The 24,668-nt window shown below is 47.4% G+C and overlaps 10 protein-coding genes across 10 annotated transcripts; 6 read left to right on the top strand and 4 right to left on the bottom strand.

The window, feature by feature from the left end:
• Positions 1-186: 186 nt before the first annotated feature.
• On the top strand, positions 187-1,584 carry PEX2_109880 (MFS transporter; the record flags this gene model as incomplete). Its single annotated transcript, XM_016748254.1, has 1 exon — positions 187-1,584. The coding sequence occupies one exon, from the start codon at positions 187-189 to the stop codon at positions 1,582-1,584; it is 1,398 nt and encodes a 465-aa protein (XP_016595096.1).
• A 1,204-nt stretch (positions 1,585-2,788) lies between these two features.
• PEX2_109870 (vezatin family protein) lies at positions 2,789-4,841 on the top strand (the record flags this gene model as incomplete). The annotated part of the gene is made up of 5 exons (XM_016748253.1): positions 2,789-2,837; positions 2,892-3,085; positions 3,142-3,623; positions 3,679-4,130; positions 4,183-4,841. 5 exons carry the CDS (start codon positions 2,789-2,791, stop codon positions 4,839-4,841), a joined length of 1,836 nt encoding a protein of 611 aa, XP_016595095.1.
• Positions 4,842-5,224: 383 nt separating this feature from the next.
• Positions 5,225-6,601, top strand: PEX2_109860 (proliferating cell nuclear antigen; the record flags this gene model as incomplete). The annotated part of the gene is made up of 5 exons (XM_016748252.1): positions 5,225-5,261; positions 5,617-5,657; positions 5,722-6,151; positions 6,232-6,518; positions 6,584-6,601. 5 exons carry the CDS (start codon positions 5,225-5,227, stop codon positions 6,599-6,601), a joined length of 813 nt encoding a protein of 270 aa, XP_016595094.1.
• A 733-nt stretch (positions 6,602-7,334) lies between these two features.
• PEX2_109850 (uncharacterized protein) lies at positions 7,335-7,517 on the bottom strand (the record flags this gene model as incomplete). The annotated part of the gene is made up of 1 exon (XM_016748251.1): positions 7,335-7,517. The coding sequence occupies one exon, from the start codon at positions 7,515-7,517 to the stop codon at positions 7,335-7,337; it is 183 nt and encodes a 60-aa protein (XP_016595093.1).
• A 503-nt stretch (positions 7,518-8,020) lies between these two features.
• Positions 8,021-8,881, bottom strand: PEX2_109840 (uncharacterized protein; the record flags this gene model as incomplete). Its single annotated transcript, XM_016748250.1, has 2 exons — positions 8,021-8,595; positions 8,680-8,881. 2 exons carry the CDS (start codon positions 8,879-8,881, stop codon positions 8,021-8,023), a joined length of 777 nt encoding a protein of 258 aa, XP_016595092.1.
• A 406-nt stretch (positions 8,882-9,287) lies between these two features.
• On the bottom strand, positions 9,288-10,967 carry PEX2_109830 (cytochrome P450; the record flags this gene model as incomplete). Its single annotated transcript, XM_016748249.1, has 6 exons — positions 9,288-9,450; positions 9,507-10,137; positions 10,192-10,321; positions 10,375-10,518; positions 10,568-10,598; positions 10,654-10,967. The coding sequence occupies 6 exons, from the start codon at positions 10,965-10,967 to the stop codon at positions 9,288-9,290; spliced, it is 1,413 nt and encodes a 470-aa protein (XP_016595091.1).
• Positions 10,968-13,123: 2,156 nt separating this feature from the next.
• On the top strand, positions 13,124-15,007 carry PEX2_109820 (uncharacterized protein; the record flags this gene model as incomplete). The annotated part of the gene is made up of 5 exons (XM_016748248.1): positions 13,124-13,142; positions 13,493-13,925; positions 13,985-14,417; positions 14,474-14,671; positions 14,723-15,007. 5 exons carry the CDS (start codon positions 13,124-13,126, stop codon positions 15,005-15,007), a joined length of 1,368 nt encoding a protein of 455 aa, XP_016595090.1.
• A 916-nt stretch (positions 15,008-15,923) lies between these two features.
• On the top strand, positions 15,924-16,520 carry PEX2_109810 (SEC61-beta family protein; the record flags this gene model as incomplete). The annotated part of the gene is made up of 3 exons (XM_016748247.1): positions 15,924-15,926; positions 16,070-16,406; positions 16,486-16,520. The coding sequence occupies 3 exons, from the start codon at positions 15,924-15,926 to the stop codon at positions 16,518-16,520; spliced, it is 375 nt and encodes a 124-aa protein (XP_016595089.1).
• Positions 16,521-19,836: 3,316 nt separating this feature from the next.
• On the top strand, positions 19,837-22,076 carry PEX2_109800 (sodium:solute symporter family protein; the record flags this gene model as incomplete). Its single annotated transcript, XM_016748246.1, has 4 exons — positions 19,837-19,958; positions 20,018-20,190; positions 20,255-21,425; positions 21,482-22,076. The coding sequence occupies 4 exons, from the start codon at positions 19,837-19,839 to the stop codon at positions 22,074-22,076; spliced, it is 2,061 nt and encodes a 686-aa protein (XP_016595088.1).
• Positions 22,077-22,510: 434 nt separating this feature from the next.
• On the bottom strand, positions 22,511-24,442 carry PEX2_109790 (dynein light chain; the record flags this gene model as incomplete). Its single annotated transcript, XM_016748245.1, has 13 exons — positions 22,511-22,658; positions 22,727-22,767; positions 22,822-22,854; positions 22,925-22,949; positions 23,009-23,042; positions 23,100-23,153; positions 23,297-23,391; positions 23,830-23,890; positions 23,953-24,100; positions 24,153-24,187; positions 24,239-24,272; positions 24,328-24,350; positions 24,403-24,442. 13 exons carry the CDS (start codon positions 24,440-24,442, stop codon positions 22,511-22,513), a joined length of 771 nt encoding a protein of 256 aa, XP_016595087.1.
• Positions 24,443-24,668: the final 226 nt, after the last annotated feature.

Here is a 24,668-nt window from a genome sequence, read left to right as displayed (position 1 = left end):
CCCCCCCCCCCCCCCCCCCCAAATCCCCGTATTCCCGAAATCCCCGAAATCCCGAATCCTCGAGGCCATCCAACTACTATATTAAATACACCTTGCTCGACGGTATGTTTTTTTATTATTCAGATTTCACGATCAAGCAGCATTCTATTCTACAAAGACCGGAGAAAAAAGAAAATTTAAACCATCATGTCTGAGACCAAATCCATCGAGGTTTCGCCCACATCAACCACTCGAAAGTGGTTTGATCGCTTCTGCTTTGTTCAGAAACGTCGAGACCCAACATCTCACTCTCCATGGCAAAAGCGAAGCATAGTTGTGATTATTACTCTATCTGCCTTTACTGCGCCATTTGCATCCTGCATCCTCTTCCCGTCATTCACGACCCTCGTCGACCACTTCCATACGACACAGACCAAAGTCGCCCTGACAACAACTGTATTCCTCCTAGGACTTGCAGTTGCTCCTTTGTGGTGGAGCACGCTTAGCCAAGAGTATGGTCGCCGACCTGTGCTAGTTTTCAGCTTCCTCATATCGACTATCGCCGTGATCGTCTGCGCTGTGTCCAATTCGCTTCCCTTGATTATTGTGTTTCGCCTCATTGAAGCACTAGGCTGTTCATCTGCTCAGAGTGTTGGAGCAGGTGTTATCAGCGACATATTCACTCCGACTGAGCGTGGTTCGGCTCTAGGGTGGTTTTACCTCGGAACCCTGATTGGGCCTATGGTTGCCCCAATTATCGGAGGTGCTATCCAAGTATGGCTTGGTTGGCGAGCAAACCTGTACTTCATGGCCATCTTCACATTCAGCACCGCGATGCTTACGATGTTGTGTCTTCCAGAGACACTGGTGAAACCTCCCACCGAGACCAAGGAAAAGCTACCATGGCACCAAGTGATGTCGCGTGATGTCTTTGCTCCCTTGCCAAAGTTAAAACTATTGGCAGTTCCTTCGATTGCTTTGACAATCGCCTACGTCAGCATCTGCTTCGCTAGTCTCTACTGTTTCAACACTACTCTTCCTTATGCATACTCAGCGCCACCCTATAACTTCTCCGCCATCGAAATTGGTCTCTGCTATATCAGCAATTGTCTCGGATACGCGATTGGAAGCGTTGTTGGTGGAAAGTTGAGCGACGCTAAACTGCGCCAATACCAGTTGACCCACGGTGGAGAGATTCGCCCGGTTGAGAGAATCAAGACTGTGTGGTACGGCGTTGGCTTTGTTCCCGCAGGTCTACTCATCTATGGCTGGTTGATTGAGAAACAAGTGTTCTGGGTTGCTCCTCTCATCGGAGCCTTCCTATTTGGACTAGGACTCATGCTTGTCACTTCAACAGTCATGCCTTTCCTTGTTGATGTTAAGCCGGGAGCGGGTGCCTCGGTTGTTGCTGATTTGAATTTGGTTCGGAATATTCTGGCCGCTATTGGCACAGTGCTGTCGCCGATCGCGGTATCAAATATTGGGTTTGGGTGGTGGATGACAATTTTAGCGATAATCTGCAGCTTGTCTGTTGGTTTTGTGGTGATCGTTGTGTGGAGAGAAGGTGCTGAAAGAAAGACGTCGGATGTCGAAGGCACAGTGTGAATCGGGGTTTTTTGAGAGCTCTAGGGATTCTTTTTATTATGAGATAATGTTAGATGCGAAAACAGAATATAGAATATAGAATATACTTAATAATGATGACAACACAGAAAATGATATCTTGCTGAAGGAAGCATGTAGCCTAACTCAACTTTAGTAACAACAGAGCAGTTATTGAAACGCAAAGGCTTCAACCCCCTTACTTGCTAGAGATTTGTACCTGCTAATCTCTTTTAGAAGTCGATATCTGTTACCTCCAGAAATTTTGTATGACTGGAAAATGTTGAGGCAGCTAATATCTATGCCAGTCCGGTCAGGTCAAAAGAGTCGCAGGTTTTGATCGACCATCTGGTCCTTGATAAGCAGACTATACTGGTGAATCACTAGTGACATACAATTATACGTCATGCACGGAGTACGGCGGTATTCAGGGTCACCGCTATCGTCACAATGAACAGTCCTCTATATCCTTTATCCATAACACGGACTTTGAGACGACTATCCGAGACATTGTGTTTCATATGTGTTAGAGATAACCGTCTTTATGCATATGTTGTATAATTTGATTATGCATAACACGGTCATTGTGACTGTTACGAAGGAAGTAATCATTCATTTTTAGAAAAACTAAATAAAATAAAAGCATGATCGTCATTCTAGAAGTGTCATGGATGGTGATCTATCCCCAAAATAGATACATGTGGATGCCAGATCTACCAGGCCGATTATGCCGGATGACTCAGCATTTTGTGCATAAAGCCCTTAAGTCTGTAGCCGCTTACATGCAGCTTAGGGCCAGCTCAGCGAGGTCATGTACATCGTAAACCTTGTTGATCTCCATTGATCAGATTGGCTAGAAACTAGAGATATATATGTATAATGTACATCGTAGTTTTATGTATCATCTAATCTCCTTTAAATTAAATCGACAATCCTTACATTGTAAAATCATCAGGAACAGGCAAGTGGGTCAAGTCTAAATTAGACTCTCGTGACTGCGAGACCTCCTTTCCCCGGACGTGCCTCAACGTGGCCCCAGGCATTTCCAACCTTTAACATATACGTTCTTTAGTACTTTTCCTTTTCTATCTGCCCGGCGCCTATCCTTCTGCGACATGGATCTGTAAGCGCTTGCCTTATCACCTGTTTTGCGTCACCACTCGCCCACCTTCTCCGCTCTCCTGTCACCGCGGCATGATCCCGCAACATGGAATCAATCGTGTATGAGAACTCGCCTTTGGCCGACTACTTGGAAGGTTAGCTATGTCCAATATACCCGAGGAATTAAAACCTACTGACACACGTGCCAGGGGAGGGTGGAATCGAAGAGAGTTGGCCCGTGGAGGAGAATCAAAGCGATGATGATCACACCCGCTCCTCCAACTTTGCCCCTCGAGGGGCTTCCAAATTCCAGAATCGCGTTAGAAACAAGCTACCGAAACCTCTCAATTTACGAGGAACACCGCAGGGGGAACTAATCGGGAAACTATATGACGCTTGCTCGGTACGGCCCTTCGTCCACGATCGCACGGGATCATACTGACCTTTATTCCCATCTAGTCCGCCGTGAACGTCCGATTGGCACGAAGCGACAACGAACGATTTTTGGAACAATTTGGCTACGTTATTGTAGCATCGCAACTGCTAAACGAACACAGCGCTCCTTCCTACACATCCGCTGCAGATGTCCTATCTGCAAAACAACCCTCAGCTCTCCCGTCCTTATCTACAACTTTTGGAATTCAAGGCGCCATTGTCACAGCCGCCACATCCTTTTCTATCGCTTGGTTATTACATTGGAGCCGTTCAAGGACTGGGTCAGGACTCAGTCTCAAGAAAGTTGGAGTGCTCCTGGTACTTGTGCCCACTGTCGGTGTCTTGTTCTATGCTTTCGCAAAACGGCAATGGTTGAAATATCTCCGGCACCAGGCTGTTGAGGCAGCTGGCGCTTTTATTGGAAACGCCCAGGGGTTTGATTCTGCTGCGTCGGCTTCTGTGGTCTTCATTCAGGAGGTTGAACTTGTCTCAAGAGGTTATCGGATGTAAGAACACGACCTTTTTGCTCAAAATGATAACGGGGCTAACAAACTATCACAGAAGCACCCCTCTACCACCCATCAGTCGGCTGGAGGATCTAGTACAGACGCGACGATGCCTGAGATTACGCAGAGCGGTCTCAGAATGCTTTTACTCCATGCTCGAGCGGTATATACAATCCCAGAACACCTTACGCCCACTTACCGATGAAGGCGATCTTGCGAAATATTACGACATTTATGACATTGGACTGGAAGAACTCGAAGCGGTTGAGGCGTCGCTGTCGCAGCGAGCCAACGAAGACCAGTACTCATTGCGCGCTCTGAGGGATCTATTTGGAAAACTGTACAGTGTGAGAAAAAGCGTGCTGTGCTGCTTGCTAGCCCTCAGCGCCGATGGTGGTGGCTCCGATATTGCTCGGTGGAGCTCTGCTGTCGAGGAAATGCGCGAGCTCGCTACGGTGACTGGCAACAGCATGCTGAAAATGACAGCAATTTTGAATGAGGAGGACCGTGAGTGCTAATCCCTGTCTTATGACACAAAAACGTTGGCTAATATTCGCAGGTGATGCCATTCCTCCATCCCCGTTACCCTCCGCCTCACCAAGCAAGGACCACCTGCGTGCTCAGTTTCGACGGCTCAGCTCCCTGTCACAGGGGGTCCGTGCCTTGCATGCTAAAATGCATATTGCCAGCGAGGAGTCACATGCCAATCTAGAACGCGCTGACCCTGATGAGTTTGAAGCCGCCCTCCTTGCACAATATGACTCGGTTGGCAGTGATCTTAGGGCTCTTCTCCAAGAGTGGGAAGCTGGTAAAGCCGCATTGGCAAACCAACACGATCGCCTTAGTGTCGGGGATCGCTCACGACCGCCAAGTACTTTCTTGTTGCCCATGTCTCCAACCCCAAGTCTGGGAGGATTGACCGCAGTTGAGGGAAGCCCAACAGATGCACTGAAAGCCTTGACTGGCGAGGGCCGGCCGGATCTGACCCAGACCTATGATGATGAGGAGATTTTCGAAGCTGTTGTACTCCCGGCCTCAAGAAACAAGAGGATGTCTTTGACAAGAGACGAGCGTCTTGCACGTGTACGAGAAGACCGTGCCAGGCAGGCGATTGCCAGAGAAAAGTTAGATGCCAGCAATAATATGCTCAAGGAACTGGAAATGGTCATCAAGCAGCGACCCGGAAATAACTCTGCAAAACGAGTTACCAGCATCTAAGATATGTCTTAGACTTCTGTCTCATGCTTGATGCATTCGACAGAATCCCTTTTTTTCGTCTGGGCCATCCGGCACAGGTCTGACTTCAACCAGCGCTAGCAGCAGGGAAGTCGCAAATTGATACCCACAACATGTACATATAGACGGTGCTCGGCGACAGCGGTGTTTTATTCGAGGACTATTGCTTCTTGCTTTTTGCTTCTTGCTACTTACTCATTACTTATTTCTTTTGTGCCATTATTATCTATTCGTCTGTCTTTATGTGGTCTTGGATGGCGGTTTTTTCAGCATCCATCTTCGTTGAGTGTGGGGATTAATGTCAATTTTTTTATTGGCAATTTGCACATTACAGCTGGCTCTTCTGCAAATGAATTATCCTTCCAATGTTCATACTACTCGTAATTGGTGGTCATTATATCGGTAAACCCTTACGGCGATATATGCGAAGGAGGCCTTATTGCCTTGGCGCCTGAGGTATCAAACTTAACCCAAAAAGGACATATCGCCAAACGCGACCGCGTCTTCCCCACCCTCCAACGCGATCCTTATATTAGCCTGCTGCCTCTTTCATCTTCTTTCAAATACATACCCAATTTCACTATTTTTGTCTCCCTATCACCTCCTTCGCTTCGAAAAGACACACATTCTCCCCCTATTTCCTTACGACCCATTTTAATCAAACACAAACACACAAAACCATCAAGAGTAAGTCGACCAATCCCAAATCGAAAAGATTGTTGTGTGCGAAGACCTGATCAATTAACCCACTGTCTAGTGTTGGAAGCACGATTGGAACAAGCCAGCCTTCTCAAGCGCGTATGTGACCTATAAAACTCAACCAATTCAGCAATCGACAATTTACTAACTCTGTTGTGTGTAGGTCGTCGACGCCATCAAGGATCTTGTCCAGGACTGCAACTTCGATTGCAATGACTCCGGAATCGCCCTCCAGGCCATGGACAACTCCCACGTTGCCCTAGTTTCCATGCTTCTCCGTGCTGAGGGTTTCTCTCCCTACCGCTGCGACCGTAACATCGCCCTCGGCATCAACCTGCTCTCCCTGACCAAGGTGCTCCGCGCCGCCCAGAATGAAGACATCCTGACCCTCAAGGCCGAGGATTCCCCTGATGCCGTCAACCTGATGTTCGAGAGTGCAGAGACAGACCGACTGAGCGAGTACGACATCAAGCTCATGGATATTGACCAGGAGCACCTGGCCATTCCTGAGACTGAGTACGCCGCCACCGTGGAGATGCCCTCAGCCGAGTTCCAGCGCATCTGCAGAGATCTCAACGCACTGTCCGAGTCTGGTAAGTCACTTTTCTCCCAAGGCAATACTCAAGCCTGGCCGGCAGGCAAACAAGTCCCGTTGTGCTAATTTCTTCCATAGTCGTGATCGAGGCCAGCAAGGAGGGTGTCAAGTTCTCCTGCCAGGGTGATATCGGTAACGGATCCGTCACCATCCGCCAGCACACCAACGTCGACAAGCCCGACCAGAACGTCGTCATCAACCTCTCCGAACCCGTCGCCCTGACCTTCTCCCTCAAGTACCTCGTCAACTTCTGCAAGGCCTCCAACCTGTCCTCGTCTGTCGTGCTGCACCTCTCCCAGGAAGTGCCGCTGCTGGTCGAGTACGGTCTGGGAAGTGGCCACCTGCGGTTCTACCTCGCTCCTAAGGTAAGTTCTTAATTATTCCATGGTCGAGATCATTAGAAAACAAGCTAACGTGGGGTTTAACACAGATCGGTGACGAAGAGTAAACGAATAATCCGGTGGTTCGAGGGGATATGGGCAATGCTAAAAATGAAGCTCGATGATAATGGAAAGAACCTGGAGGGAAATGTTCTTTCACTACATCCCTGGCAACAGGGGTTTTTAACAAGATTTTCACGATAATTTACACATTCAGCGGTCGAGGTTTCGACCTCGCAAAGTTTTCCAAACATGCATTTTTCACCTAGAGTTTGAAATATTTCCAATATCGCTACGAGTAAAAGGTGATTCTTAGGATATTTCACCGGCCATTTGGTTATCATAAAGATATATTTCAGGAATTCATATATTTTATTGTGTCCACCACTGTGAATATGTAAACCCCCCCCCCCACAAACCCAACACCAACCCCAGCGACCGAAACCCAACGAGCCCACAGGCCAAAGGATCCTAAGGAACCTCGCAGGTCCACAACCCCACTAATCAGCAAGGTCGCCAAAAAAAATTCCTCCCAGACACCCCCCCAAAAAAAAGCAGGGGAGGAAGCATAAACTGACCTTGAAAAAAAGAGTGAAGCGCCATCCCCACCAGAATGATCGGAATCGAATGATACCATCCGTCCCTCCGAAGAGGAAACAGAGCAAGGTATGCTGCGTATTGCACTAAAGTGTCATCACACACAATCTCCGCACCGACTCTCCCAAGGGGTCCGGGGGACAAGCCCCCGTCGCCCGATGTTTCTGATGTCAAGTGCAAGTGTGGGTAAGAAGTGATCTAGGATCACACCAGGCCCTCACGGGCAGGACCGACGCCGACGCGCGAAAAAACGAACGACGGCGCGGGTTGGGGTTTGAAGATTCCTCCGAATTTCTCATTTGCAAGGGGTTTCGCGGCTCTGGGCGGGACCCAGAGTCGCGAGGACGAGCTGTTAAGCTCGCCGTGTGTAGCAAAGAAACGCAGCATTGGTGGGGATGGCGCTTGAAGAAGGGAAATTTGGCGTGGAGGTGGGTTTGCGGGTTTTATATTGCTGTCACGTGGGATGAGTCATCTGTGCGCTTGTCCTGTTCGGGAAGGTATAGGGCAGCTGGTTTGGGAGTTGGGATAGTTTTGCTACCAAGCTTGGATTTGCTGCTTATTTTTGTGTCAATTAACATGCAAGGATTTATTCTGTATGGTATAAGCTGGTTCTCTGTAATTTGGAGCTCAGTCTAGAGTACACTATCGGTTTAACCCACCCGGAACGCTCTACTCGGTGCCTCATACATAGCCTGCATATCAAGATGCAATACAAGGCCAGGTAATGAGATTGCAGTCTGCTGCTTTGCATCAAATCTCTTATCCGATATATAGATGGCGAAACTACGCTAAATGAGAGATCCAACGGTAATCATCCGATATCGCGAGAAGTGTGCTTGAATCCATGTTGGCAAATGTCGGTTATAATTGAAAGGAAATATCTTATGCTCCTAGATTTCCTCAAAAGCTCGAACAATATACGTCTTTCCTTGAACTTGTACCTTCTCCCCTGGTACTCTCCAAGGTCCCTCGCCCTCTCCATCAAACCCGACCACCATTGAAGGCAAAGACCCCGCAGCTTCACCAACCAAATACTTCTCCTTCCACCCCGGTTCCCACTCTTCCCTTCTAGCAGTAACATCAGCGCCGGATTTCTTCACAACTAGCTCACCAGATGGAGTCTTCTGTCGCGTATGTGTCTGTGTCTGGTGCAATGCCAAATACGTTCCCCAAATGCGACCGATAAAAGTCTTCTGGATAGTCACATTCCCTTCTCCACTGCCAAGATCTCCATCATCTGACTCCAGAACCCATGAAAGCCCTTTCGCAGGCCCCTCGGGGCCTTCTCTGAATGGCAACTCCCGCCACACCTCCTCATACTCCTTGTCAGGTGCGCCGGGGAGGTCATGGCGAGGCATAGACCCCATCTCGAGATCATCGCCGTTTGGCAAGGGGACAAAGGTCCCACAGTCAATGGTCTCAAATGCATTGTGAGAGTCAAGCTCATGGGAGAAAGTCACCCGCACTAATGAGTTGGTTAATGGATGGTTCGTATCAGTTTTGCTGGATGCAATGGCATCCTTTAGATATAGTTCGGGGGGTGACTTACAAGGCTCCTGGCTCTCTACAATCCTCTGCCCGGCAATTGCCCAGTCTATTTTTCCTGTTGCGGTTTCGATCCGCAGATCAACGTACCAGTCCTTCACGGACATCACGATTGTATCGGTTGTTTCCTCGGCGGGTGTTGTAAGCCATCGGAATGAGATTCGCTTGGAGAAGCGACAGCTGGATTGTTCAGGTTTAATGGCCATATTGTTGGGTTTTGATGTAGTGGGATCTCAGTTGATGGAGGTGGTTAGATCAGTATAGGAGCGTGGATGGGTGTGTTTGTAAGAGTATATTAGGTAGTAGCCAGAGCTAGTACCTTAAGGAAATAGATAACTAATGAGATGTGCTGAACGAGATACGTGACAGAGCCAGATTGGGAATGTCGAAGAGAAAGATTGTCCTATCAAAGTGGCCGGTTATCTTCCCCTCTCACCCCGCATCGGCTTGGGATTCCCGTATTCTCCTCATGGACATCACAATTTGAAATATCTATCATGATTGGTCATTACGTTTAGCATTATTGTCAAATTATGATGGGTTATCACATTCAATTCTGAATTTATACTCCATAGCATTTTTCGATATACTACAATGTTAAGACATTTAATATCACTCTATAACCGCAAAGTCCAGCTTACAACTCTGTCCCTTAGGCCTCGAAGAGATAATCTGATCTTCCAGCTTCATTGAAGCAGTCATATCCGAAGCCACTGTCGTCCGATAGCGAGAATACACCTCCCGCAGCAGCATCTTCATCTCAACAACCGCAAGACTAAACAGTATCAGCAATCAGCATCAGTAAGAGAACAAAGAGATAAACCAACTCACTTCTTCCCTGTACAACCCCTTCCACCCGTAGCAAAGGAAAAGAAAAGCCTGTTCCGCTCAGCAGCCCCCTCCTCAACAAGCCACCGATCTGGATTGAAACGATCAGGCTCGGGGAAGACACTCTCATTTATCCGATGCACCGAATAAGGCTGACAGCTAACAATAGTATGTCCCGGAACAACGAAGCCATCGATTTCCCTTCCACCAGCAGGTACATAGCGAGGCAGCGACATCGGAATAGGTGGCGCACACCGCAGCGCCTCTTTGATGACTGCGTCGAGGTACAAATACGTATCTAGGGGTGCATCGCCCGGCGCGGCGGTAAGCTCTTTGTAGAGTTTGTCCTGGAAACAGAGGTTCTGAGGCTGTGAGAGCTCCCACATTAAGAAACACAGACCATCGCCCGTTGTGTCGATGCCGGCCGCCATGTGGTCTTTGCATTCTGCGGCGGCTTGCATTAGTTCCAGGTTTGATTCTTTGCGTTTGAGTTTTTCCATTAGGGAGTGGCCGTCGAGGTCAATTTGGCCGGCCATGTCTACCACGTATTGGTTTGCTTTTGGGGCGCTGCGGGCGTGGAGGAATTTTGGGAAATAGGGTGCTAATGCAGGAAGGTAGTACTCCAGGAGGTTTTCTGTTTTTCCTTTAGTATTTATCACGGGCATGAAGAACATTAAGCAGATCGTACTCTGGAGACTTTGATGATAGGTCAGTTCGTGCATGATTTCGAAGTCCTCGGCTATGTTGAGAGACCTCAGGCCGCCGGGGCTGAACATGAAATGAGTAACACAGTCCAGGGCATAGCAGTGAAGCAAAGACTAATAGAATTAGTATTTCTCATGTTGGATTCTGTAATATTTTGATAACGTACGTAAACATCCACACTCTTTTGCCCAGCCTCGACACACTTAGATACAAAAGCCGTGGCCCGTTCGTGAATAACAGCCATGGGCTTGTCTTTCATGATATTGGTCATGGCATATCTGTCGGCAAAGATGCGTTTTCTTTTGCTATGCTAGTGGATGTCAGCACTCGAGTATCATCTTTCTACTAAAAGTAAGTACCTCGTCTTTCAATAACGTAGAAAACATTGTCCTAAGCTCTGCATTAGTACGTAGATGCTAGCTATTTCTGTGATGCAAAGACTTACTTGATCTTGAATTGCCTGAAAAGATCGTAGTACTCCGTCTTGTCATACCCACTTCCCCCCGAAGCATAGATCTCTTTAATCGCATCCAGACTGGTAAAAGATACTTCATTGGGGGCCAACCGGACAACAGGACCATAGATCTTATGCAAGCGATGAATTGATTCTCGTCGATTTGCTGTGAATTCCTGGTACTTAATCCATAAACTTGTAAATCGAGTATACCACGGGCCCGGGATTGTAGACAAAGGCGAGAGTAATCCACAGATGACAATGTACCCGCAAAGGAAGATGGCCCCAACCCACAGAGACAGCATATTGTTGTCGTATCAGAGAGCTTCTAAACGATGAAATGTTGCTCTTGAAGAATGGCGAAGATGCAATCCTATGCTTATTTATATCATAGATATGATTGAAGGATCTGCAATTCCCATTAGATAATAGACATAAAGTTGGAGATTTGATAGTCTATGCTCAAATGGCTAGGGTTTGCCGATATCATCGCTATCGCAGTGCGGGGAAAGGCGACCAGCGGACTGGCGCTGGGTTGCGATAAGATCCGAGACTTTGAACCAAAAAGGGAAATCTGAGGAGATGGCAGGGTTCCAGCGAACGGATTGTTCCTCAGGGACGTCAGTATGCTCGCTGCCCAGCCCTGTCCCGATGTTGCATGGAGTTTATCTGTCGGACGTATGGCATGGGGGAGATAGAGACTATTTCTGCAACAGCCCGGGTTAATGGTAAAGATGAACCGAATAGATAAAATGACAATACCCTGGAGGTTACTTTAGATGTAGGATATATGTAACTCCATTTAAGGATTCGTCCACTGCACAGGTTGCTAATGCACCTCAAACAAGCTCTCGGACCTCAAGTCCGCGGCCGCAGCCGAAGCCAAGATCGAAGCCACAACATTGTCTGGATATATTTCACATTGATCATTGAAAGCTGCATAAATAATGATGATATCAATCGACAGTGCGTTGGGTTGCAATGATAGTCTAGCAGTGGGACTAAGAGAGAAGCTATGACCTCATATATATTATGCTTGGGTGCATAAGCTAGTCGTGAGCTAGCTTTTCTTCAATAGTGAATAGCTTCCTAAATTTAGTTCCTCAGTATCGATATAGCTAAGTGCCGATCTTATCAGCTATACCGAGACACATTACAAACGGGCTGATGTGGCTCGTTGGACGTCTAGCTACGCGAACCAGGCCTCAGCGCATCGCATAAATGAGAGTTTGGCTCGGGTATCTAGTAGCTAGTACTAGGAATTTGATGGGCTAAGCTTATGGGGCTTTTCTGCTGATCGGATCTGGTACTGGGTACCCGATGAAGTGTCTCTCTTCCATTAGGCTGGCTAGTTTGTCTAGATGCTGCCGGTACCCACGTTAGAAAGACTCTTGTCCATGGAAGTTGTCATTTAATTCTGGGGCATGTACGGAGTATTGGAGATGATCATGCTTTAGACCATGGTTAGCAACGTGGGTTGGTATAGAGGCTTTGATTGGGCTGGATGTTCATTAACTCATGGTTCATCGGAGTTTACACTAGTCCTCTAGTTTGAATCCGAGTATTTTGAATAATGATCGACTTTGGCTGACTGTAATATGATGGGTCCCGGTGGATGCAGTTCTCTAGAGATCTAGGTCTAAAGAGACCAAGTACATATAGAGATGAAAACAAGATCCAACAAGGATGATGCAGTTATATTTTAGTACCGAGGTACAGTTGTAAACACACTTGCATGAACCAAGGTTGACGTGGTCAGGGGGCCATGGCTCGGAGAACCTTTAAACGGCCCCAGCCACCTCTGTCTCAGCCACATTGGTAAGGTCGCATTCCAGCTTTCCATATGATATTACATCTTGTTTCACAGCCTTACCTCCACATTACTTTCTGGGAATATGAATCAATGTGGCTTGAAATAATTGATAGACCAGTGTAACAAATTAGTTGTGAGTTGACCTGAGTTCAGGGTATGGATTTACCTAACCGGGCACTACGAACACGATTAAGTAATCCCAAATGGGCCGGGCGGCCGGCGGGCCCCCGCCCAGACACCTACTTTGTAAGATGTTCAACCAGTTCAAGAACATAAGTATTCTCTCTTCAATCAATTGGACGAACCAGAAGAGTACAATATACGTAAGACACACAAAAGCAAAATAAGGGGAAAAAAAAGAACAAAACAAAACAAAAGAGTCTGGACTCGACTAAGTTTGGTACCTGTCGCATGTCGATGGGTCTACTCCACCGGCTTCGAATCAGGAGAAAAAGGCGTTGGCAGAAATAGCGTGGCTTCGTCCGGGTCGCTGGAGAAACTGCTTTTCAGGGACCCTACGGTGCGTCTAGAATCTTTGTAGTAAGCAGGGCTCCCAATTTGTACTTCTAGTATTGGTTACGGAGTACTCCGTATGTACTCCATACATAGTACATGGTGTACATCGTAGGAGCCTACACACTGCGTAATATGTGTGACCCGCCCCATGGTATGTGGACAACTCTTGGTTGAACCCCAGATGTGCCCCTACTTTCTCTCCCGTCTCGAATCCTCTGGCCTTTTTTTCCTTCTCCAACTTTCTTTTTTTGTCACTCGTTCCTTGCTTCCTCCCTTCTTTTTATCTTAAGGGTTGTATTGACAGCACTGTACGGTCGCTGCCATAACCCATTCCCTCTATTCCCCCGCTTGACAATTCGGAACACCGCGGGATTTTAAAAAAAGAAAACAACAAACCACAACACAGAATAAAAAAGAAATCAACGTCTATCTTTAATTCGACTCAAGGGGTTCGAGCAGTCTGCCTGACGGTCGAATGCCCCTATTGAGGCCTGCATCTAGTCACGTCTCCTGACGAATCCCGACTTAGGCCAACTAAATTGCCAAGCCACAGAAGCACACGAGCCTCCGGGTGTTTTGATCTGCCCTTTCCCCCCGTCTCGGGCCTATTTCCCACCGGTCCTATAAATCAAAAGCCACCGTCAGGTGGTCACACCGTCGCCGTGTCTTTCCCTAACCATATCGCCGATTTGAGCTCCACCACGGAGCCTCTCGGCAAGATTCCTTCACACGGGTCGCGCGCCTCTCTCTTGGGGGGGTCTTTCGATCCCGCCTTTCGACGAGGTCCAGGAGGTTTCCGCGCACGAGAGGGATACACTAACGTCACTCCTGCGACTAAGAACGCCAGGATGTGCTATCTCCCAAATACACATTGGACGTGGTCCTTCGCGGTCGTCGCACTCGTCCAAACAATCGTAACACTCAGTCTTGAAAGGTATGGAACTCCGCCTAAGCAAACATCAGAAATCAAGACTAACGTCGTCGTTTCTCTAGTTACATCTTCGCAAATTTTCAAATCCAAGAAATCCCAAACAACAGTCCCGCTTCGAAAACTATCCCTACTTTCCTCGCCCTCTATGGTTTCGGTTTCCTCTACGAACTTGTGCTGGTATATGATGCTCTGCGCATGAAGAATACGATTCAGGTCATCGGACTGTGCCTCTGCAATGTTGGCCTCCTGATCTACGGCGCTGTTCAAGTGAAACAAATTCGAGAGGCGGTTTCCACCTTGGCCTTGATGAACATGATCAGTCCGGTGGTCTGGGCTCAGTCCGAGCCATTCTTAATCATCATTCCATGTATTGTGGCATTAGGAACATTATTGATCATTTTTGTCGCCTATAAGCTCTACGACGAGTTTGCATGGACAATCTACAAGCATATCAGTGCTGATCTGCAAATGAAGCGTCGCTACCTCACCTACCAGGTTTGTGTTCCGTTCGACCTCCCCATCAGCAACACGACTAACCGCTCGCAAATCAGATCTATATCGCTCTCTTGAAATTCGATTTCTTTTTCTTCCTGGGCTTTACTGTCCAGTTCCTCGTCTTGGTGTCATCGACCAGCATGGACGTTGAATTTGCACTTACTGTGGCTGCCATCCCTGTGACCATTCTCATTCTGGTCTGTGGCGCCTGGTTTGTGCGACGAGAAACCATGGTTGGCATGATCATCATCATTGTAAGTCAATAACACCAACAAAGCCGATCTAGCTTCTAACGACCTTACTAGCTCCTCCTATTCGCCGCGATGGCATATTTCTGCTTCAAGCTGTTCCGAATGTGGTCCCCGCTGACTTACTTCAAATACCTGCCCGCGCGACCATCGATGACCTTCTTCGCCGTCATCACCATCACCTTGATTGTGATCACTATCATTTACGCCTGCCTGTGCGTCCACAACTTCAACCGCGGTTTGAAGCCCCACATCAACAAGAAGAAGAACAAGGAAGCGGAAAAGACAACCGAGCTGTCTTCGAACCTCACCCAAATACCATCACGGATGATGATTGATTGATCATCTGATGCGAAAAAGGGTAGTGTTCATATAAGTAATTTCCCGGGGCGTTGATTTTGGAGCGTCTGTCTTTTGTTAACCTATGAACTTCGTGTCTGTGTTGACACCTTGAAATTTAGCCTCATCTCTTTGTGCATTTTGCTTTCTTGTTTCTGGGCTTTCGGCTCAGTATGATACCTCATCTCTGTCGAATCTGCTCTGCCCGCCATCTCCCATCCTTCCTGGCTCTGAGCTGTCAAAAATTCCTGTGATTTTACTTTCCTTGGTTCCCTTTACATGTTCATATCCATACCCCATACCCCTACACGAGTGCCCCGACGGCGTTATCTGGATGATTTGATTCCCGGAGGTGTTCTCCATGTCTTACGACAGCCATCAATGCTTTTTCCGATTAATCTGAGCTAGTCTTTCTTATTAATTCAATGGACTAGACACGTGGATGGTATTTTAGTAGCTGCTATATCAATAGAAATTGATTCCAGAATATCATACCGAATTGTCATACTTTCTATGGACTCTGGGTATTGGTGGTATCGAAAAATGAGTATTGATATTCAGTGCCATGTTGGCATGTCTACATGTTCAAAATCGTAATGTATTCGTACATATACTTATACTGAAACCACTATTCTAACGAAGTCGTGCTATTACAGCAATGTGCACCGAGGCATTCTGATTGGTGGGAATTTTGTGTACTGTAAATACTGGTAATTATGACCCAATTCGCCCCCAACTGCCGGGGTTGACAGGTCAAATACGGTATTACCCAAGAAACCGCGATCGTGGCCTCAACTCCGCAAACCTCCTTTCAGACACTCTCAAGCTCCTCCTTTCCTTTCTTCTTGAACTGCAATTCCATCTTTCTTTTAATACCTTTTTTTCTCCTTTTACACTCTTCCACACCCAATTAATCACAATGGTAAGTCCATCAACCCCAGACCCGAACCCCATCAATCACCCATCCGACGATCAAGCCAGCTTGCCCCCATCCACCACCAACGCAACATCCCATTGGGAACCCTCTAGCCAATTCTTCAATCCCACAACTAACACAACCACTAGGCCTCCACCCGCCCAGCATCTCCCCTCACCTCAGGTGCCGAGTCCGGCCCTGACTCAAAGTCCGGTGCCGCTGCAGCCACCGGCAACTCCGTCGGCCGTCCCTCCTCTCCCTCGACTCCCGGCGGTCCTCGTGCTGCCATGCGTCGCCGTGCCACTGCCGACCACAAGGAGACCCTGCGCAATGCCCGTCCCAGCTCTACCCGCTCTGCCGGCGCCGGTGGCTCGTCCGGCACCATGCTCAAGCTTTACACCGACGAGAGCCCCGGTCTGCGCGTTGACCCCGTTGTTGTCCTGGTCCTGAGTCTGGGATTCATTTTCTCGGTTGTTGGTCTGCACGGTAAGAATTTACTACTGGGGATGAGATTGGTGTTTGGAGTTATTGTTGGATTGGTGGCTAATTACTTTCTTCTCTCTAGTCATCGCCAAGATCACCCGCAAGTTCTCTGCTTAAGCATTTGATCAGCTTCAATCGCGCAGTTGATATCCCGCCAGATAACAATATTGTGTACTATCAATCTATCCCGGGCGTTCACTGCGCGCTCCCCGACCTCGAATCTTCCTCTCCTCATACCGTCTCACTTACCCACTCCTATACCCCGTGACCCTTGGGCCATTTCTCGTTGGTGGCGCTGGAACCAAATCAACCCTTCCGAAACAACTGGCGTGATTACGTTTCCGTTTCCGTTTTCATTTTGATGTGTGTGGTGTTTTTATCTGCGTTGCAAAAGAGAGTTACTCATCGACCTATCTGCCGTATAGGTCATTCTGGGTAGAATTAGCCTGTTTGTGTGTCCGTTTTCGCCTGTCTGTTTTATGTCCATTAGTTTGTTTCCTGGCGATATAATGCGCTGGAACGCTGTGGATGTGGCAGCTTGGTCTGAAACATGCTTGTGTTGGCTCTATCCGGACATTTGTCTGTACAATGTAAAGACTTGATTGAATCTGTTTCTGGCATTTAATTTGCTTTCCTAGTAACTTTGTAGACTATCAAGTCTCTGATATGTTTGACTAACCTTGGACGCTTGAATATCCGGTGTTTTAGAATGTATGGCATGGCGCATAGGCTCTCTTCCCGGTTCAATGTTGGAGGCCATACACCTGAACAACCTCTCTGCTCTCTAGTACTTCGCATACGCCTCGAACATAAACTCATCCGAAGCCTCCATGCTGTCCCCATGAGAGAAGCCCGAGCTACTATTCCGTTGTCGTCGAACCACCAAGTACTGTGTGTCAGAGACTATTGATATATCTATCACATGACTACCATACACGATTAAAGGTTACCAGGTCTCATTTGGCCTCCATTGCAAGCAACAGGTAACGAACAGAGAATTCCATTATGCATAGTGTGGAATTATAAAGAAAAGCAAGAAAGGAAAAGACTGTAAGAACCCTTCAGTGCCTTCACTACAGAGAGATCATGTAACCATGAGATATTTCAAACAACGATGATTGATGTCACTATAAATCTCCCTCCTCGGGAAATCATGAAGTTGACACGTGCAGTTGTGAGGTCGTTTATCAATTGTTGTTCTTGATAATAATGTGCAAGCCTCCAGGACAGCTGCACAATGCAACGACAAAACGCAGTGGCATCAAGGGGTTTAGTGAAGACATCAGTAGCTTGCTGCACCAGAGGCAACTTCCTCGCCACGGTCCGATTGATTTTGAGTGGAGCCACCTCTGAATTGGTTTCTCAACGGTGAAAGTGACTCATTCCATCTCCAGGTTATATCTCTGCTAGTGTGACGAGTCTGCAAGCTGGATCATCCAGATGGGCTCTTTGTGCATACCGTAGTGGGCGTCCCAGAAAATGAATATTCTATAACTTGATAGCTATGAAATAGAACTGGATAGTGAGGTAGATTGAAGCAAGAAAGTCATGGCTAAAAATGATGGTGGATGGAGATAGATAACCTTCTATAGCAATGAGTGTATATAAAGCTGAGGTAGACAGGGATGAACTACTATTCTGGGGGAAGTTGGGGTTTTATAGAAAGAGCTAACAAAGAAACCCAAACGGAAGCATGAGAGACCAGAAACTCATAAAGCTATCTATGGAGTCCAACAACCCGCGAAACCGTGGTCACTGTACAACTACCCTCTACATTACCTTTCTATTATATATCAACCCCGCTTCTCCCTCTATATAGTGTCGATTCATCTGGAATACAACAGCAAGTTCTAAAATTAATAGTGATATAGTTGCTGCAAATGTAGCTGTCGAGAGGAAGGCTTGTCAAGGAAGACGTCAATTTACATATTGACTACAAGAGTCGGTGAATGAAGAAACCAAGAGCTCTAGGCTATCCCACAGCTCACTCACCAAAGCCAAGCCCTGGTCCTTGCTTCACAGACGATTTATATCTATTTGACAACCTTATCTCCTATGTACCAAGGTCCATTGTTGGATTGATCTTGAATTAGGCTACAATCTAGAGTTGAAGTACGGTCCCCACTTGTTCATATAGTGATCTTTTTTCGTCGATTGGGTTGAATATAGCTCGCACTACGGAGTATGGAGAAAATGAGTAAACATATTATGCATAGCTTTTTATTAATTATTTTTCTTGCGCTTTTGATTTGTCAAATATAAATAAATCGTATTTCTCATGGATAGCTTCCCACTCTATATATATATACCTCAGGTGTTCAAGAGAGTGAAACGGGAAATCAAACCTATAAAAAGAGACAAATATATACATTTTTCAATTATCAAATATCGAACAATTATATGAAGAGTGCATTTAATAAGTTTATGACTTCAATGTTGCTGACACAGTCTGGACTGAGGGTCCAACCTGAAGACCTCCCGAGATCGGGAGTATCACGATAACGAATTTAAATCATCCTTTGGTCAAGCCAATGCTTAATTGAGACTGTATGATTAACCTAGGTAATATAATAATATAATATTTAACAGAATTTAAAGTGAACGGGAGATAGTGGATCTCAAAATATTCTAATAAGAATGAGTAACCTTCCGTGCCAACCTTGGAAGTATATCTTGATCAGCCCTAGAGCTTCTTTGGAGCCGGGACACTCCGATATTGTCTACCTCCATCGGCAAATCCACAAGCATCGGCAGTTTCATTGGTAAAATCCAAACGTTTAGTGTCAGCAGCGCGAGTTTGCCGACTGGTAATGCCTTATCTTACACCTGCTCCAGCCAATCACAGCCACCCATCCCCAGTACCTTAAAAGGTTACTGATAACAGCCAGCAACAGCCAATGACCGACAACGCGTATACCCTCGATGAAAATCTTGGAACCTTTCATCTGCTTCACCCGTGGTCATCACTTGAAATCTCCGCACAACTCTCTATTGGGATGTTGGTTCTTATTCCCGGTGGCGTACCTAGACGGTCCACATCCCTACCATGTGTGCCATGGTATTACGAGAGCATGCTGCTCTTATCTAGCAATCAAAATGCAGCATCCCTATCTAAGCTCAAATCAGAGATCGTCGCGCTGTTTCCTACCTATGGAGTAATTGGTGCGAATTCGGAGCTGGGGTCTGTACTATGCTTCTGATGCTGTGCGTCCGGGTCCTATATGAGGTTGCTATCTTCCGCGTCTGGGGAGCTTGATATTTCTATATCCCAAATCAGTATTGGAGAGTTATATAAAAAGGCGTACTTTCCATATCAATTGGAGCACTAGTCGCTGATTTCTAATTTGAGGCACATTGCCAACGTCTTTTTACATTTATCCCTTGGTTGCTGGCTATAAATCCTTTCGAGTCCCTGGTTATACACATCTACGATATGTCATCCGACGGGGTTATTTTCACGGCGCCTTTGTCCCAGAGCTTTGGATATGGAATTATCCTGGGACTGGGCTTTGCCTTTGCCCTGCTCATGATCTTTATTACCTGGGCTTTGAAACGGTGCGTCTCTATGCTTCATTTAATCCAGTCGCATAAGCTGACAGAATAATTCCATGCAGCTATCAGAATGAAGTCCAGACATCCGAGATGTTCTCAACTGCAGGCCGGTCCGTCAAATCAGGACTGGTTGCCGCCGCCGTTGTTAGTAGTTGGACATGGGCTGCAACTCTTCTCCAGTCATCTGCAGTCGCATACAGATACGGTGTCTCTGGTCCATTTTTCTATGCATCAGGTTAGTTCCCGCTGTATGAGTATGACCTGAAAAGTTCTATATCTGACATGTCGTGAATCAATAGGTGCCACTGTCCAGATTCTCCTGTTCGCAACACTAGCTATCGAGCTGAAACGCCGTGCGCCGAACGCACACACCTTCTTGGAAGTTATCCGTGCTCGCTATGGCACAGTTGTGCACATCGTGTTCATCCTTTTCTGCTTGATGACCAACATCCTGGTTACTGCCATGCTGCTCACTGGTGGATCAGCCGTGATGACATCCTTGACTGGAGTGCCCACCGCGGCAGCCTGCTTCCTGCTCCCGATCGGTGTGGTACTATACACTCTCTTCGGTGGTATTAAGGCTACTTTTATCACGGATTACCTGCACACTGTGGTCATCCTGGTCGTCATCTTCCTCTTCGCCTTCTCCGCTTATGCCACAAACGCCGAGCTAGGATCTCCATCAAAGGTGTATGACGCGCTAGTTGCAGCCTCCCAGCGTCACCCCGTTGAGGGCAACGCGGAAGGCAGCTACCTAACTATGCGCTCTAAGGAGGGAGGCATCTTCTGGATCATCAACCTAGTTGGTAACTTTGGTACTGTCTTCTTGGACAACGGCTACTACAATAAGGCTATCGCCGCCAGCCCCGTCCATGCGTTCCCAGGATACGTGATTGGCGGTATCTGCTGGTTCGCAATTCCCTGGCTATGCGCAAGCACAATGGGTCTTTCCGCACTGGCACTTGAGGGCACGAATCGCATGAGCTCCAACGATGTCACTGCCGGACTTGTGCTTCCCTTCGCAGCTGTCAAGCTGCTCGGCTATAGCGGTGCCGTCGCGACAACCCTGATGATCTTCATGGCTGTAACATCCGCGTTCTCAGCGCAGCTGATCGCCGTCTCTTCGATCTTCACCTACGATATCTACGCGGCCTACATCAACCCAAGCGCCAAGGGCAAGAAACTGGTCTGGATTTCGCACATGTCCTGCATCGTCTACTCGATCATCATGGCCGGCTTTGCGACCGGTCTCTACTACGCCGGCATTGGAATGGGATATCTTTACCTGCTGATGGGTGTGATCATCTCTTCCGCCGTCTTCCCTGGTGCTATGACTCTCCTCTGGAAGGGTCAGAACCGCATCGCAGCAGCCCTCTCACCTCCCCTCGGTCTGGCAGTCTCCCTCATTGCTTGGCTGGTGACCGCAAAGACGCAATACGGAGTCCTAACCGTCGACACCACAGGCTCCAAGTAAGCATTCCCTCCCAACATCATAATGCAAACAAAAATCTAACAAAGCACTCTAGTTACCCCATGCTTGCTGGCAATGTCGCCGCCCTTCTCAGCCCAGTAATCTTCGTTCCACTCTTCACCTACATCTTCGGCCCACAAAACTATGACTACGAATCCATGCGCGCAATCCGCAAAGTTGACGACACAGAAGTTGCCGCCGACGCCCACATCGACCTCGAACAGGTCCCAGGCGAGACGGGTCCCTCGCAAGATGAAAGCGAAGAAGAAGAACGCCTGCTCAACCGCTCGGCACTGTACGCGCGCACGCTGACCGTCTTCATGGCATTTGCCTTCCTGATCCTCTGGCCGATCCCGATGTACGGATCGTCGTATGTGTTCAGCAAGAAGTTCTTCACGGGTTGGGTGGTTGTTGGAATTATTTGGTTGTTCGTCACCCTGTTTGGTGTTGTGGTGTTCCCGTTGTATGAGGGACGGGCGAGTATTACTCGTGTTGTGCGGATGATGTCGCTTGATCTTGTGGGGAAGAAGCCCAAGGTTTACCGGGGCACCAAGGCTGGGGCTGATGATGTGGCTACACCTTCTGGGGTTGCAACGCCCACGGAGAACCTTGGAGAAAAGGATAAGAAGGCCTCGGAGAGGGAGATTTGAGGATCTTGTTGGTGCTACCTTGACTGGTGCTCTTAATTGCGCCTTGGTCTTGGTTTAATATCTTGTTTACGGCTATTTATACCCCTGTTTGCTAGTTTATGCGAATTTGAAATCCATCCACTTTTATTACATATTATGTGTTCCAATTATGGTAGGGGTAGACAGTCTGCGATAGTAAAACAGCATCCTATAATAACCATGTATATTTATTGCAAGGAAGAAAACATGCTAGGCTGACCAAATGGAAAGTTGATAATTCGATAGCAAAGAACAATGAAAGAAAAAAAACAAATTAAAAAGTTACCCAACGCCAAAGGGTAGCCCCGCGATATTAAGCTGGAATATGCGTCTCCTGCTGAACCCTCTTTCTGCCTCACATCCCCGTAACAACTGCTCCGTCTTCATGCTAGTGGAATTTTAACATCTCTAGAGGCTCACTTGTAACCAAGTCCACCCTGTGCTTGAGGCGGAGCCTGCAGAGGAGGCTGTTGCTGCCAGCCCCCTTGGGCCTGAGGGGGCGGCTGGATGCCATATTGCATGCCTGCCGGAGGCCGTGTGTCAGGCGTAATATCAGGCCGGTCACTGATGTAGTCACTGTTAGTATATCCCACCAAGCCGACAGGCTTTGATTATTTCTAGGTGGAGCATACCGTAGGTCTTGGGTGTAACGGCAAGTGTAGCATTGCACCTCCTATACAGTACGTTAACAGCAGACTCAAGACCAAATTGATACAAGCGTATTTACCTTGTACTTGTGCATAGCAAGGGGAATCAATGGCTGAAGCGAGGTAAAGGTTAGATATGTTGAGCTGTTTCTCAAGACGATGTTCAGGCGAGCATCAACTTACAATGAAGCAGACAGTGAAAAACGGCCTTAAGAAGTATTAGTCAATCAAACAACTGGGGTCAGGTATTCTGGGGAAGAAACATACCATCGGGTGATGCAGTGACCATTCCAATGTTGGCCTAAAAGCGGAGAATCAATAAACCATCCGTCAATAGACCACTGACGTCAGAACTTACAGTTGTAACAGTATGCGCGAACATTCTCATAACCCTCGAGTTGAGAGGAGAACTCTGTATTTAGGGTCAGTCTCTCCTTTAATATATATGACTGGGTATATCCGCAGCGTCGACAGCAGGATACCCGTCACTTGATACAACTCCAGGGACAGGGTCCACTCTAGTTTCTGGGTCGTGGGTCGAAACAAGCGACTTACCATGCGTTCCGAACGTGATGCAGAAAGCCATAATGATTGCAAGATTGGGAGATTTCGCGTACAGCTGCTTGAGAGAATCAAGAAAGAGCCCAGAGCTATTTGAGGAATTGAAGGTCGATCAAAGACGAAGGCAGCGGAATTGGGAGTGTGGCGCTGTGGCTTGGCGGGACTTGGCAAGCAACACGTGATGTCATATATAGCGGCTCCTGATTGGCCAAGCGTCCCTGTATAAAAAAGCACATGTGATTATCGATTTCAGCAGGGGCCCGTAGACTATCGGCGAGTATAGATGTATCTTTACTGTAGTGTATGAAGTTTTTACCGAGGGCCTAAATACGGGTAATGGCTTTTTTTGTTATTTTACGTGTTTTGGGCAGATGGGCTTAATTCACTAATGGCTGCTCACCATAGGATAACAGCCCCATAGATCGAATATTAAAAGACAAAAAAAGTCGCTTGAAAAACGTATTTTTCCGGATATCACATCCCCGTCAATGCAGTACGTCGAGCCTGGACATATCAATCGCATTTACTGGGTCTTGAAGAGCAAAATTGCGCAGTGTCCGAGGTAGAAGTAGATGAAGTGCTTCGTCTCTGTTCAACACAAGATTAGTATGTACGTGGTTATCAACATGAGGGATCTGATATAAACAAACCATGGGTAACAAAGCTTCCAAAGTTACGACCAACCACGCAGTGCCAGGTAGCGCCCTTGCGTGAGTCAAACTGATGTATGGGGTTAGATATGCGATCGGGGGCGGGGTAGAATTGGCGAACCTCTTTCTTGATGTATTGCGCAATATCCTATGAATTGTTAGTATCATATTCATATCCAGCAGTTGAGGAATGCGCATACCTTTTCAACTCTGAACTTCTCGGTGGCCTCAATGGCTGAGGGGTAGGTTAGCATTATTTATCCAGGGCGCTCTCGATGTTTCATACCAAGGGCAATAGCCTCCTGCTGCATATCCTCGGTCTAGAAAATGTGTCAGAATTAATTAACCATTGCTTTTTCTCATAAGGGTCCTTACCATGTCAACAGACTTAATCTGCGCTGCACGGAACATTTAGCACTTAGTCACTGGATGCACGAAGGACAAACTTACCCTCCATAGGCTCCTTCTTCTCAGTGGGGGGAAGTGCCATTGTTAGTAATTGCTGTATCAAGAAAACTTCGAAGGGGGGTTTGGTGATGCGATAGAAAAGAGACTTGGGAGTGCAACTCGCGATAACGTGGAGCAGCCCGCAACTTTATTGCCGGTAGACGAATCACACCGCCCGCCAACCAGACCGCCCGCGGCACTATGAAAGAAGAAAAAAAAGTTTTTCTCATAGAAACTTCGAGTCTTCACACTCACCACAAATTTCCAAA

The sequence above is a fragment of the Penicillium expansum genome, assembly GCF_000769745.1.
Source record: "Penicillium expansum strain MD-8 chromosome Unknown contig377, whole genome shotgun sequence".
In the NCBI taxonomy this organism is placed as follows: domain Eukaryota; kingdom Fungi; phylum Ascomycota; class Eurotiomycetes; order Eurotiales; family Aspergillaceae; genus Penicillium; species Penicillium expansum.
This window is presented reverse-complemented; position numbering and strand designations above follow the sequence as displayed.